Here is a 13,921-nt window from a genome sequence, read left to right as displayed (position 1 = left end):
CATTGTATTCCATTGTGTTTGTATGTCTTGTATAAAAAAAAATTGACCATTTTTATCGAAATTTGAATTAAAATGCATAAATGAATGATGATCCTGTTATTATTAATATATTAGATCAGAATTGTAAATTCTCAGAATTATTATTATTTTATGTTTTTTTTTGTTTTTATCCTAAAACATTGGCAATAATGATCATGGTCATCATCATTATGATTGATGATGATCATGTCGAATAGTCATGATAATGAAAATCCTTTGGTGTTTTCTCTCCACACTCAATCACACTGTTCCAATGTCAATTCGGGAACATTTTTGGCCTATTAATTCTCATTTGAAACTTTCAATCACATAGAAAATAATCCAAGAAACATAATTGTGAATGAAACCCATTTTAATTTATGTATAAAAAATTGTTTTCATTTTCGCACTATTGGTTTGTATAAAATTGTTATTTTGAATTGAAAAAAATTTTCTGAGGTATCCATAATATTGATTGAAAAGAAAATTTATCAAATGGATTTTGAATTCATCATTTGATAATAAAATTAACGATATCGACCTCTGCTACGATAATTTTTTTCTCGAGTTGTTGGTGGTGGTCCATCATATGGATATCCATAATCCATAGGTGGATCAGGCGGACTTGTAGCTACCTGATAATCATCATAATATGGCCCTGGTGGTGATGGACCAGGATATTGATGACTATGTGTTAATGATGTTGATGGCATATATGGTGGACAATCATAAGGAGTAAAATGAGGATCATAAATGGGCTGTTGAGATTGTGGTGGTGGTGGTGGCATTGATAATATCGCATTATTATTATAATGATGATCATATGGTGATCCAGCTGGATATGGCTGCATTGATGGTGGTGGCGACAGTAACATAGAATGTTCCGGAAATTCGTTATAACGATCATGATGATTATAGCCGTAACGATTATCATTGTCAACTAACAATTTTTTATCAAAATGTGGATTATAATCGGAATCTGAATCATAATGACGTCGATAACGCCGTAATCGAGCAACAATTTTTTCATGATCTTTTCTTGAATTCGAATATTTTTTTACAATGGATTTTCGTTCATTATGTTGTTTAGCGGATAAAAATTGATCAAGAAATTTTTTATCTGTATGGCATTTTTGTTCAAATGTTTGAAGAGAATCCAGATAACGATAATAGTATGATTCGGATGAAAGTTTTGGCGAGAGATTTAGACGTCGACCATGTAGACTGATTCCCCACATCATTGCTCTGTGAGAATAGAAAAAATGATAAATTTACAAAAATACAATTAATTTACTTTAAAAACTTACAAAGCATAGGCAACCGATTCTGGCTTAGTGTAGCCAATAAAGGCAAAATCACGTTTAAGAACAACATTATTGATCGGTCCAAAATTGGAGAATAATTCTTCCAACAATTCTTTAGTTGTTAGATTGGGATCAAAATTTCGAACTACCAATGTTCGTTCTTCAAGTTTTTGAAAACTTTTATCCTTTTCCGACATCAAAATTGCTGAATGATGATTAAAAAAAGTGAAAAAAAATTGATTAGAAAAAAGAATAAATATTCCTGAAACAAACAAATAAAAAACATGTTAGAACAAACAAAAACAACAACTGCTCAAATACAATGATTCTAATGCTGCCATCTGAAGGCGGTTTAAAGTATTTTTTTTTCCAAATCATAAAAAAATTCGAATTTGAAGAAAAAAACTTTTTATTCAACAAAAGTCTTTTAGCAAATAAAAAGAATGATGATGTTTGGCCCAATCAAATGATGTCCGTCCGCTGCGTGTGTGAATGTGATTCGGAGACATTATGAATGGTTAAATTATACATTTGTGGCGATTTATATTTGATGATTATGAATTATAAAAATTAAAAAAAAAAATTTTGTTTTTTTTATGTTTTCCAACAAAATTGTCATTTAGGTTTTTGTTGTTGTATATAAGCGACAAGTTCGTTCTGTGTTTGTGGAATGATGGTGGATTGGATTTGGAAGCAAATGAAAAAAAAGGAAAAAAAACAAACAAAATTTTTAAGCAATGAAATTATCCAAGAAAAAAAATTATCCATCCATCACCAAAAGTTGCTGTAGTTATTGTTTGAAAAAATATATTCTCTCCCGGAAGTATAAATGATTTGTTTTTTAATGCATGTGTGCAATCTGTCAATGAATATGGTTTGATTTTGTTTGTTTCAAAACGGTTCATCATGAATAGTGTCATTTGATGATGAAGATGATGATGATGGAGACAAAAATGATGATTTTTAATGATGGTAAAATGATAATGATAAGAAATATGTTAATTCTTCTGGACATTTTTGTTGTTGTTACGTTTTTAATTTCGTCGTTCTTTTTCAAAATTATTGCTTGGTAGTCGTCGTTGTTATTGTTGCTGCTACTGCTGCTGCTGCTGATTCAATCACTTCAATTTCATCGGATGATTCGGACAATTTCTTTTCATCATCATCATCGTTGTGTTTGGCATCTAAAAATGAAACTTTTTTACCAATCGTTTCTGTAATACCCATATTACCATTATTTGATTCTTGTTCACTGCTATTGATGACTTCAATTTCATCATCATCGGTTATTGTTGATGATTGTTGTTGTTTATGAGTTTTTGTTGATGATTTCTGCTGCTGTTGTTGTTGTTGTGCTCCATTATGGACATCTAAATCTTCTTCAAAATCGGCACGTTCTAATATCTCCTCTTTGGATCGTACTAGACGGCCAACATAATCATATTTTTCCTGAAATTGTTCATTCCATTCCATAACGGATGATAATTCATTCTGATCTAAATCGGTAATATCATCCCATTCATCTTTGACGGCCATCACATCAAATTTAGCCAATGCACGACTTGCATCACGACCGGCAAATGTAGAATAAGCACCACCGGGGCCATAATAATCATAACCTTTTGTACAATCATAAACACGACCTAATATAGCGATGCATACACGTTTATCCGGTGCAGTGCCATCATAACGTCGTAATTCATCCAATGTCATATCATGTTTAGGTAATGGATCCGGTAATCGAAATCGTTCACGTTCATCATTTTCTGTTTTGTTTAACAATAATAATAAAAAAAAATTCATTAAACTCGAAACACTCCGAAATAATTATTGACAATTCAATTCTAGCAAATACTTTTTTTCGTTCCAAATAATTTATACAAAACATAAACAATCAAAATGGCCAATATGGTATTTGTAAAATTCAATACATCCATTGCTGAACCACTTTGTTGTTGCTGTTGTTTTGGTTGTTGTTGTTGTTGTTGTTGTTGAGGCTGTTCTGTACGAACATCAGCTTTCGATTCGGTTGACATGTTGTTCACAATTGTTTATTTATTTCAATTTTTTTTGTTGCTTCAAATGATCTATTGGAAAAAATTGAAAATTGTCTGCGTTTGGTACAAAATAAAAAAGATAAAGAAAGCAAAAAAAAGACAAAATTAGTGATTATTGTTCATAAATAATTATTATTATTATGAATGATCAATATTATCAATTGGTACGACAAAAAAAAAATGAAAGTTTAAAACAAACGAAAAAATAAACAAAAAAAAAACTTTAATTAAAACAAACAAGAGAGAAAAAAAATGAACTTAAATTTTTGTACCGTTAATGAATGAATGGGTAAAACAGAAAAAAAAAATTTTTCTTTCCTCACTGCTAAATGGAAATCTTATCAAACTCAAAACACTCAAAGTGATATGAGCAAGCGAAAAAAAAAATTGAAAACAACCAACCAACCAAAAAAAAAAAACTTATGGCTAGTTATATTGATAATGATTTTTACATTTCTTTTTTTTTCTCTGACTGACAATTGAAAATCAACTTGTCATCATCGTTGTTTCACAATCATCAATGTGAAACACTAATTTATCTTATCAAATATACACAGTTGTGCTTCTTATTATCATCAATTTTTCATATATGAGAAAGTAATAAAAAAAATCGAATCGAATCGATTAACATTTAATCAATGAACATAAGAGAGAGAGAGAGAAAAAAACGAATATCTTCCGAAGCCAAAAAATAAAATTAATTTTCAAATTGAAAATTCAGAAATAAATTTTTTTTTCTTAAAAACCTAACCTCATTAGAAACAAACTGTAAAGTAAAAAATAAAATAAAATAAATTCACATAAACAATTTCCTCAATGCAAAGGGAAAAAATTTAAAAATTTTTTCAGGTACATCATCATCATCAATCGTTAAAAAACATCATCATTTTCTTTTTATATTGGTACATCGATCATTATATATGGTGTTGTATGTTTGGTGTCTTGATTTATGTAAACAAAACACGATTGATGATGATGACAACAACAATGATGATGATAATCGTATTGATCAAATCATCGAAATAAAAAAAAACAGAAAAATAAGATTGAATACCCGAAAAAGAAATGAAATAAGAAAATGAAAATTTTTTATTATTCTTACACACACACAAAATACAAACCTTAATAAACGTGATGATGATGATTATGGATTGATTGAAAATCGTCAAGATATGATTATAAATCGTTGTCAAAATACTTATTGATTGAATATAAATCTTTTTATTATTCACTATTCGATTGATGAATCAATACACATACACATACACACACACAAGCACACATGAATAATTATAATATTCGAAAATAAAAAATAATCGGGAATGTTGTTTGTTGAACAACAGTGATGTAAATGTGCTTTGTACACAAAAAAAAAATTTTTTTCTTATAGCTCAAATATCAATTATCGCTTAAAAATTAATATATTTATAACACAACACATAGGAACATATATGCAGAAGTAGCAGGAGCAGTAGTAATAATAATAATAATATTGATAATGATGATAGCTAAAAATCGAAATGACAAAGAAACAAAATGAGAAAAAAAACTAAATCATTCAACAAACAAAATATATGAATGAATAAATAAAATACATACATTTGTGTAGTTTTTCTCTTGCCAAACTATATATATACTAAATGATGATTCGTAATATCAAGGCAAATCGAAGGAATGATGTTGATGATGATCAATCAAGAATCATTATGATGATGATGATGATGATGATGATTATGATATCATGGTATGATCATCACATAACACGTAACCATATTAGTTAGACACTGATTTTCAGAAAATATAAAAACAAACGCAAAAAAATTTCTTAAATTGTCTTGAAAATGAAAATAATAACAACAAAAATGTTGGAATATGCGCAATATGAAACCATTTGCAATATATTGAATTACAAAGGGAATGCACAAAATACATGTGCATCAATTGGATACCATTTTTTTGTTTCTCACTCTTTTCCAATTTTGATGATGGATTTTTTTTTGATTTATAACAAAATAACAACATTCACATAATACAGTGGTACCTAGATTGATATAAAGACTTATGGCTGCTGTTAAACATTTAATCGAGTGGATATCTTCATTGTTAAGACATTTTTTTCATGTATAAATCGAAGCATAACTGTAAATCAAATACATTCAATATAATTGACTATATCTACAATGTTGACATCGTCCAGGTGGCAACAGTTTATATTCCATATATTGAGGTAAACAAATTCTACTGACATCTATCGATGTGAAATATGAACAATGAAACCAAATGAAATAAAAAACAAAATGAAAAATTCATCAATTTATCATCATTTCATGGATGAAAAGAAAAAATGTGGTCAAGGGATTCTCGATTTTTATTGGTGAAAAATCACAAGTAAAATTGATGAATAATAAGAGATAGATAGAGTTGTATTGTTGTGAACAAAAAAAAAAAAAAAAAAAGAAAGAAGAATTTAAGCAACTCATTCGTAAAATATTTTGTGTTGTATGTGAATTGAAACAAAAAAAAAAAAAAAATAGAGTTATTGCGATGATAAATATAAATAAAAATTCAAAATAAAAATTAAATCACATTTTTTTTCAATTCATATTAAAATAATAATCATTGATAATGGTAGTATTGATTTTATTTTATAAAATCAACAAATCTACCACCACCACCACCACTGGCAAAATTATTGTCCATTTTTTCTTTGAAATTTGTACCGGTTAAACGTTCACGTTCAAATATGTCACGAAAATTAGCCACCTGTGTAATACTAAATGATAATCGGCTAACAGCATTCAATAGACATGTAATTTCATGATGACTTAAACGTAATTTTTCAATATCTTTTGTTAACATTATTTTGAATGCTGTACCAAGACCATTCGTTTGTACTTTACCCCAAAGACGACATTTGTCACAGGATATACAATCCATTATATTGAATGTTATATTATTGAATACATAACCTAGTTGTTCAGCAATTGGTTGACGTTTAAATAATAATTTTTCATCAAAATGCCATCGAAATAATCTAGAGGGTGTGAAACAAAACAATTGTAATTATTGTTAGACAAATAACAAATTCACATTTACCTTTCAGTGCTAAACAAAGCATTAATGGCATCTTTAGCCTGTACCTGATCACCAATTAAATTCCATTGAATTTTATTCAATAAATATGGTTGAATTCGAAATAATGCACGTAATTCAATCAGATATGTAAGGAATAGATTTTTAAGGTAATCATTATGACCTTTTTTTAAAAAGAAAAATAATTCAAATTAATTAAAAATTGAATAAAAGCATACTCATTATTCACATTATTATTACCATAGAAACGTTTAAAATAATCTTTTGGATTTGGACCAAAATGATTTTCAAATTTATGATGTATAGCTGTTAGATGTATTGTAATGGATGTATGTAAACCGGAGATGATACGATAGAAAAAACGTTCTTCATAGCAACCAATATTATTATTATTCGAATTCATCAATGTTAATATATTATTTTGTTGCTGTTTTTTCATTGAAAAACAATTCTCTTCATAAATAGCTCTCCATATTTGATTACCATCATATCCTATAGGATTTTTTATGGTCAATAAATGAAAAAAAATAATGATTGATTATAAAAACATACCTGTAAAACGTTCAGGATTCAATACAAGATCATAATATTGTGATTGTTCACTATCATCACGACTACATTCGAAAAGACGGTTTAACTCATGTACATTATTCTGTTGTAATGTTTGATCTAATTTCGATAATTCTTTTGGTGAATTAGTTGGACAATTTTCATCTAAAACTATTTGGAAAAAAATAATTTCGAATTTGTTAAAACAAGAATTCGAATCGAATGAAACAGGTCAAACTTACCAAGATATTCTTTGGGCAATTCCGATCGGTCACAGAATTTAATATTACATCCACTAATAAGAAAAAAGTGAAAATGATTAAATTCTAAATGAATCATAGAATAATAACAAAAACATACATTTTTGTACAGGAAAATGTATCCGGCCATAGAAAACAATGTCGTTTCAGATTAAATTTAACAAATTTGAATGGATTCAATTTAACTAATGATAATATTCTTGGTGCAAAATGATTATTATTAAATCTTGATAATTCCGTCAAATTAACCGTAATGTTTTCGATGGTCGCAAAATCATCCAATGTGGAATTGAGAACATTATCAATGAATCGTACCATAGCATCGGGATCATAATCATCTTGAATGGTTCTTTTTGTTGCACTTGTCGCCTGACTATGTTGTTGTTGCGGTTTTTGTTTTTTTCTTGAATTTTTTATCATTGACTCAGTAGTGGGAATTTTTTTGATAATTTGATCATCATTTGTTTGTTGAACATTCGTGAATAATAATAGATCATAATAATGGAATAATAATGCACAGATTAAAATCACTGATGATATAAGTAAAATTTTCCAGGGAATTTTTGTCGAATAATTTTTCATTTTAGTACAGAAAGATTTCACCACATTCACACCATCTTTTTTTGTTGTGGTCATTGTTGTTGTCGTGGTATTTGATGAAAATCCGTTTGTCGTTTTATTTTTCATTGTTTTTTTTTCATTACCATTATATGTGGCCATATACATTTAATAAATTTTAAAAATAATTTCAATACTTTAGCACCGTAAATGCAAATAAGAAATATATGACATTTGAAAAATCCGGTTATTATTATGATGATATGCTTGAATGAATTACGATGACAATGATGATGATTATGTGTACAGATAATAAGTTAGTTTTTTGTTATAATTATGAACAAAAAAATAGGTGACATTTATTTAAATTGCTGATGCAATAATCTATTGAAAGATGGCTGTTTTTTTTCTCTCCTTATGATAACGTGTACTTTGTATGATTGTTCAATTGTTGATCACCATCACTACATCATCATCATCATTTTTCTTTAATATGATAATAATGTAAACGTTTTAAATTGATTTGTTTGTACATTATTTTTAATATTTAAATTGATTTTATCAGAGAAAGAGACAGAGAGAAAAAATTCTTAAATCTTAAATTTATTTATGGTTGTTGGAGGAGTAGAATGTGTTTGAAAATTAAATTCAAATGTCTGATGTCATCTGTGTGTTTAATCACATACAACACATACACAAACAGTGAGAGAAAGAGAGAGAAAAATAAAATAAAATTCTCTTTAAAAAATATTACGACACAACCATACTCAGTAATGTGTATGTAGCCGATTATAAATTTTTTTCCAGGCGCATTCGAAAATTGTCTTCGAAATTCATCCGAAAAAAAATAAATAAAGCAAAAAAATCTAACGAAATCAAATTTCTATAATCCTTATATTTATTGCGATTTTAATTCTGTTGTTGTTGTTGTTTTTGTTATTGTTGTTCTTGATTATGTTATCGGAAAAAAATAGCACAGAAGAAAATTCACAAATCCAATCAAAGTAGTTTGTGTTGTTCACACATGACACATTCGAATAAAACTTGATCCAAACAAATCTTTGTTTTTTCACCATCATCATCATCATCATCGAATCAAATCGGAAAGAATATTGTCGTTGTTGTTAGAACTTAGTGCATCACTCTCCCAAGAAGCAACGAAAATAGGCATGAGTTCATTGATAAAATTATCATCAATCAAAAGTTTTTCCAGTGAAAGTCATGTATGTTAAGTTTAGTATTTATATTTTTCTTTCTATCTCTTTTTTTATTCACTTCTGGTCTCCAAAAATAGTGTAAAACTCAACAATTCTTGATTCTTATCATGACAATAATTTGTTTTTTTTTTGACATTCAAACTATTTTCTTTTTTTCACTTACAGAAATATCCATCTCGTAATTTATTGAACATCGTTGATGATAACAACGATTCATCACCATCATCATGGAAATGTAAGCATTGGTCAGATTATTGTTGGATAATCATTGAACTATGTGAACAAGCAATAATTGATATGATTGAAATAAAAAATGATTGTTCAGCATTTATCGAAATATTTTCATCAACAACGGGCGATTCAAATGATTTTAAGGTATTCATCACCAATAATAATAATAATATAATGATGTATTCGTAATCGATATTAGCCAAAATCATTATTGTGAAAGAAAATCTAAACTATTAATCAAAAAAAAAAAAAAAAAAAACGAAAAATTAGCTTCGTTATAATGAATATAATAATAACCAGCATCACCAACGGAAAAAAATAGCAATTCTCATTCCATTTCATTATTCTTTGAATTTTTTTTCATTTTTCTGCTTTCATGGTTATTATTAACAGGTCCTGTTACCAGTATTTTCTTCACAATTACCATCAAATTGTCGGAAACAATCATTCAACAATCAAAATGAACGATTCAAATTTACAACTAAACAATTCATGTCCACCTCACGATCATTACCATGTAAATTTATCAAATGTGTCTGTTCACAGCCATACAATAAGGTATTTGATCTTTTTTATTGAGAAAATTTTTAAAATTTCATCGATAAAGTGATATATATTTTTTAATGTTTCATTCTTTTGATATTTATGTAGAATATCTGTTATGGTATAGCCAGTATAAAAATTTATGGTCAACAATTTCAAGAACATAAAAATAGTGATAGTGCTGATGCTGTTCATGATGTTGATGATGATGATGATGATGGAAAAAAGAAACCATTATGGATGAAGAAATTTAAATTTTTTGACAACAAATTGACCATGGTTGATGATGAATATTTTGCAATGAATTTCGATCATTCAAAATTGAAACAACAACATCAGAAGCAACAACAACAATCTAATTCAAACGTTACGACGATCGATTCAAATAAACAAAATATTGATAGCAAAATGTCATCATTATCAAAATTATCGGCAGAAATTAAGCCAAATCTCAAAACATTACCATTAAATGATGATGATGGTAATAATAAAAATGTTAATGTCATTGAACAATTATCTAAACCATCGACATCAACATCATCAACAAAAGCAGGCAAAAAACGTAATCATAATGATGATGATGTTCAACAACAACAATCATCGATAAAGATAAAGCCAACGAAAAAGATTAAAAAACCATTTGAAAAATTATTCGATAATGTTGTTTTTGTATTGAGTGGATATCAGAATCCAATTCGTATGGAATTAAAACAGAAAGCATTAGCAATGGGTGCTCATTATAAACCGGAATGGAATTCAAATTGTACGCATTTAATGTAAGTATTTCTTTTAATGAGATTTTACTTTCTTTCATCGTTTACGACGTGATCTTGTTGTTTTCATTATATTTTTCTTAATTATCATTGTATATTGAATCAAGAATCGACTTTTTCAATTTATTTAAATTTGGTTCTTAATTCATTTTGTTTTGTTTTTTTTGTTCTTATTTTTTCACCCTTCTATTATTTCCTGAAATAATATAATATCTTAATTTAAATCGACTATATCGTAGATGTGCATTTGAAAATACACCAAAATATCGACAAGTTAATCATCTTGGTGGAAAAATTGTTCGAGAACAATGGATTAATGATTCATATGATCAACGTAAACGTTTATCATGGCGAAAGTAAGTAAGCTGTCATTATAATGATTTGTTTAAAAAAGGATTTTTTAAATTATTATTCTTGAGAAAGAATTGATGTTTTTTTGTGATTTTTTATCTCTCTATTTATTATCCACTTTTTTCTCACTGAGTAATTGATCATTCGATTTGTATTTGATCGTTTTTTTTGTCTGTTTCTGTGTTTGTATTATTCTTTGATTTTGTTCATTTCATTTCATTTTTTCTTTCTTAAATTGTACAAAAGGCACAAATATTCTAGCACTATATTTTATGTTATTATTGTTTTTTTTTCAATATATATTAGCTATTTGTTGGGAAAGTTTATTGGAAATGATGACGATAACGATAGTGATGATGTTGATGATAAAGATTTCAATGGCCGTAACAATAAAGCTACCCATAATAATAATACAAATAGTATTAATATTAACAGAACAAAGAACCGAAAAGATGATGGTCAAAATTTTACTGATGAACAACGGCCGTACATCAATAACAAACAAACTGCTGCTACATCAATGAAAATGGTGATGGAGACGAATAAGAAAAATATTGTGGCAAATGCTGATTATGATAGCGATATTATTTATGATCTTGAAACTGAAGATGATGATGATGATGATGGCGAAGAGTAAATGAAATGAAAAAACACTGGATGAGTTTTTTTCCACCGAAAAAAAAAAATAAAATCCATTGATGATAGTGATGGTCATTTTTTTCTCATCACAAAACTAATGGACCTAAAGACTTTATGATTAGTGATTAATTGACAATTGTACCATGGAACAAAATCATCATCATCATCATCATCAAACAACGCAAATTTCGTAATATTGACCGGAAAAATTTTCGACAAATTTCTTTCATCCATTCTTTATTATTTATTTTTTTTCTTTTATTGTCATTGTTTTTATTTATCGGATAGATAAAAATCCAATCGATTCAAAGATAAAAAGTAATATTTCTATTTCTATTTTTTTTTTACTTTTGATATCATATATTTTCATCATTTTGTTCATCATCATTGAAATTAAAAATCCTAATTCAATGCTAATAATTATATGGTTATGGTTATTATTACTAAAGAAAAAAAAATAGGAATTATTGATTATTGGAATTCTTTCTTTGATTTTTATTTAGCTCGTTCATAATCTACACAATGATGACCATATATATATATTGATATTAATACAGTTATATATATATTTATCGGCTAGGCGTTCATCATCATTCGGTTATATATTATGTTATGTGTACATAGTTCAATCGATCGGTCGATCTCAATCCACAAGGATGTATGATTTTTTTTTCTCATCTAATATTTCTATTATCATCGATCCATCAATACCCTACCACCAAATCGATGATGATGATGATGATGATGATAATGAAAAAAAAAGAAAAATTTGAGCCCATCCTTACTGTCTGTAAATTTTCTAAATAAATATGATAAAGTTACATATTGCAGATCATCATTGTTGCTATTGCCAAATATTTTCACAATTGTCATATACGATGATCTGGATGATTTCGATTTTATTGTTGGCTATATTGATTCTATGTACTTAAACCACGTTAAAAAGTGTATGTATGTAATGTGTGTGTGTGTCTGTGTGATCGATTTGAATGTCCATTGTATGATGTGCAATATGTTTTTCATCAAACATTCATCATTACCATCGCCATCATCAGAAATGGGAAATGCAAATTTGTTGACACATGACCTTCAAAAAAAAAACATCGTATGCATTATAATTCAAATTGAATGTCAATGTTAGTAATCATAAAGTATACTGAAGATGATGATTTTCGATAATGATATTAAAAATTTGAAATTTTTCTCTCTTTTTTTTGTTGTTATTTTATCAATTCATTGATGTTATTATACATTTTTTTGTTAACTAAAAAAAAAAACAAAAACAAATGATGATGATTGAATTCCATTAGCCGTCCATCAGAAAACTTTTTGCATTGCTATGACTCACTATGGTTGCTTTTGTGTCCAGCAGAAGGCGCGATTATCCAAAAACAAAACTGTTTTTTTTTATCTCTTACTGGTATGTTATCCATAGATAATCTCTAATTTGTGTCTATATTCTTTCCATTCAATTCGTATACAACGTTGGATGAAAATTTCAAATCAATCGGTCCAATAGTTTTGGAGATTTTAGTCATTAAACACAAAAAACGTTTTACATTTTTATATACGTGTTGACCATATATATTTGATTTATTGATTGATTGATTCGATTTTTTTTTTCTCTTTCTTTTCACAATTGTATTTTGAGATTATTTTGATTTTGTTTGTCTTGCCACGTAGTAGTAGTATTGATGGTGGTGGTGGTGGTGGTGGTAGGTTGTGTTCTCATTATCTTTACACAATTTGTCCTTTTTACGATTCCAATCAATTATTATCATTTAATTATTTATGAAAATGAATGGGATTTTTCCTTCCCTTCACTTTCACTCGCACTAGCATTGGTGATAAAATGGTAACAAAAAAAAAAAAATTCCGTGCAAGAATATTGACGAATACTGTCGGTTATGGTCTACTGATAATGATTGTGTAGCAATTGAAGCCGGGCATTTTTTTAAAGGTAATTTTTTTTCCAGCAAATCGATTGTTTTTCTTCGATATACGTCACACATACACATTGTTACAGATACAGAATAACCGTATTCGTTGTTAATGTCGGTATCGGTCAAGGTTGATTGATTGTGTGTGTGTGTGTGTGTGTCTGCAACGAGGAAACCAGGTTTTTTTTCTACCGGTGTTATACTCAATAATATTAATTGATTTTTTTCTTTTTGTTCTTTGATGTTTTTTTTCTGTTCACCTATGATCTATGATTATATCGTGTATATTTGTGTGTATTTGTTCATATAAAATTCAAATTATTAAATGAAAATCAAAGATTAATTAGATTAACTTGAATTAAAAATGATTGATTCAGTAATTCCATCG

The 13,921-nt window shown here is 27.8% G+C and overlaps 4 protein-coding genes across 9 annotated transcripts; 1 reads left to right on the top strand and 3 right to left on the bottom strand.

Moving 5' to 3' along the window:
* Nucleotides 1-373: 373 nt before the first annotated feature.
* Nucleotides 374-1,646, bottom strand: LOC124490103 (uncharacterized). Its single transcript, XM_047052567.2, has 2 exons — nucleotides 1,326-1,646; nucleotides 374-1,263 (listed from the first exon to the last, which is right to left on the bottom strand). The coding sequence occupies exons 1-2, from the start codon at nucleotides 1,517-1,519 to the stop codon at nucleotides 546-548; spliced, it is 912 nt and encodes a 303-aa protein (XP_046908523.2). The 5' UTR covers nucleotides 1,520-1,646; the 3' UTR covers nucleotides 374-545.
* A 67-nt stretch (nucleotides 1,647-1,713) lies between these two features.
* Nucleotides 1,714-5,540, bottom strand: LOC124490104 (membrane-associated progesterone receptor component 1-like). Of its 4 annotated transcripts, XM_075730209.1 has the most exons (5): nucleotides 4,979-5,540; nucleotides 4,501-4,887; nucleotides 3,178-3,433; nucleotides 2,555-3,088; nucleotides 1,714-2,506 (listed from the first exon to the last, which is right to left on the bottom strand). In XM_075730209.1, exons 3-5 carry the CDS (start codon nucleotides 3,356-3,358, stop codon nucleotides 2,382-2,384), a joined length of 840 nt encoding a protein of 279 aa, XP_075586324.1. In that variant the 5' UTR covers nucleotides 3,359-3,433; nucleotides 4,501-4,887; nucleotides 4,979-5,540; the 3' UTR covers nucleotides 1,714-2,381. The 4 variants fall into 4 exon arrangements, with proteins under 4 accessions (XP_075586324.1, XP_046908524.1, XP_075586322.1 ...); XM_047052568.2 differs by having other exon boundaries at nucleotides 1,714-3,088; XM_075730207.1 differs by lacking the exon at nucleotides 4,501-4,887 and having other exon boundaries at nucleotides 1,714-3,088; nucleotides 4,979-5,527.
* Nucleotides 5,541-5,729: 189 nt separating this feature from the next.
* Ero1L (endoplasmic reticulum oxidoreductin-1-like protein) lies at nucleotides 5,730-8,543 on the bottom strand. 2 transcript variants are annotated; one of them, XM_047053380.2, is made up of 6 exons: nucleotides 7,382-8,543; nucleotides 7,264-7,316; nucleotides 7,025-7,192; nucleotides 6,713-6,964; nucleotides 6,476-6,635; nucleotides 5,730-6,413 (listed from the first exon to the last, which is right to left on the bottom strand). In XM_047053380.2, exons 1-6 carry the CDS (start codon nucleotides 8,005-8,007, stop codon nucleotides 6,020-6,022), a joined length of 1,653 nt encoding a protein of 550 aa, XP_046909336.2. In that variant the 5' UTR covers nucleotides 8,008-8,543; the 3' UTR covers nucleotides 5,730-6,019. The 2 variants fall into 2 exon arrangements, with proteins under 2 accessions (XP_046909336.2, XP_075586321.1); XM_075730206.1 differs by having other exon boundaries at nucleotides 6,722-6,964.
* An 80-nt stretch (nucleotides 8,544-8,623) lies between these two features.
* Nucleotides 8,624-12,005, top strand: XRCC1 (DNA repair protein XRCC1). Of its 2 annotated transcripts, none has more exons than XM_047052636.2 (6): nucleotides 8,624-9,062; nucleotides 9,222-9,431; nucleotides 9,681-9,845; nucleotides 9,939-10,606; nucleotides 10,843-10,959; nucleotides 11,261-12,005. In XM_047052636.2, the coding sequence occupies exons 1-6, from the start codon at nucleotides 9,009-9,011 to the stop codon at nucleotides 11,589-11,591; spliced, it is 1,545 nt and encodes a 514-aa protein (XP_046908592.1). In that variant the 5' UTR covers nucleotides 8,624-9,008; the 3' UTR covers nucleotides 11,592-12,005. The 2 variants fall into 2 exon arrangements, with proteins under 2 accessions (XP_046908592.1, XP_075586320.1); XM_075730205.1 differs by having other exon boundaries at nucleotides 8,651-9,062; nucleotides 9,222-9,291.
* Nucleotides 12,006-13,921: the final 1,916 nt, after the last annotated feature.

The sequence above is a fragment of the Dermatophagoides farinae genome, chromosome 4 (genome assembly GCF_024713945.1).
Source record: "Dermatophagoides farinae isolate YC_2012a chromosome 4, ASM2471394v1, whole genome shotgun sequence".
NCBI lineage: Eukaryota > Metazoa > Arthropoda > Arachnida > Sarcoptiformes > Pyroglyphidae > Dermatophagoides > Dermatophagoides farinae.
This window is presented reverse-complemented; position numbering and strand designations above follow the sequence as displayed.

Bases quoted from the DNA above. Each gene is read 5' to 3' on its own strand.
- XRCC1 (XM_047052636.2), top strand. From the start codon at position 9,009: ATGAGTTCATTGATAAAATTATCATCAATCAAAAGTTTTTCCAGTGAA. The intron at 9,846-9,938 runs GTATTTGATCTT...ATATTTATGTAG, and splicing joins GTTCACAGCCATACAATAAG to AATATCTGTTATGGTATAGC. The intron at 10,607-10,842 runs GTAAGTATTTCT...ACTATATCGTAG, and splicing joins TCAAATTGTACGCATTTAAT to ATGTGCATTTGAAAATACAC.
- LOC124490103 (XM_047052567.2), bottom strand. From the start codon at position 1,519: ATGTCGGAAAAGGATAAAAGTTTTCAAAAACTTGAAGAACGAACATTG. The intron at 1,264-1,325 runs GTAAGTTTTTAA...CTATTCTCACAG, and splicing joins GAATCGGTTGCCTATGCTTT to AGCAATGATGTGGGGAATCA.
- LOC124490104 (XM_047052568.2), bottom strand. From the start codon at position 3,358: ATGTCAACCGAATCGAAAGCTGATGTTCGTACAGAACAGCCTCAACAA. The intron at 3,089-3,177 runs GTATTTGCTAGA...TAAACAAAACAG, and splicing joins ATTATTTGGAACGAAAAAAA to AAAATGATGAACGTGAACGA.
- Ero1L (XM_047053380.2), bottom strand. From the start codon at position 8,007: ATGTATATGGCCACATATAATGGTAATGAAAAAAAAACAATGAAAAAT. The intron at 6,965-7,024 runs GTATGTTTTTAT...AAAATCCTATAG, and splicing joins GAATCCTGAACGTTTTACAG to GATATGATGGTAATCAAATA. The intron at 6,636-6,712 runs GTAATAATAATG...TTTTAAAAAAAG, and splicing joins TTATTTTAAACGTTTCTATG to GTCATAATGATTACCTTAAA.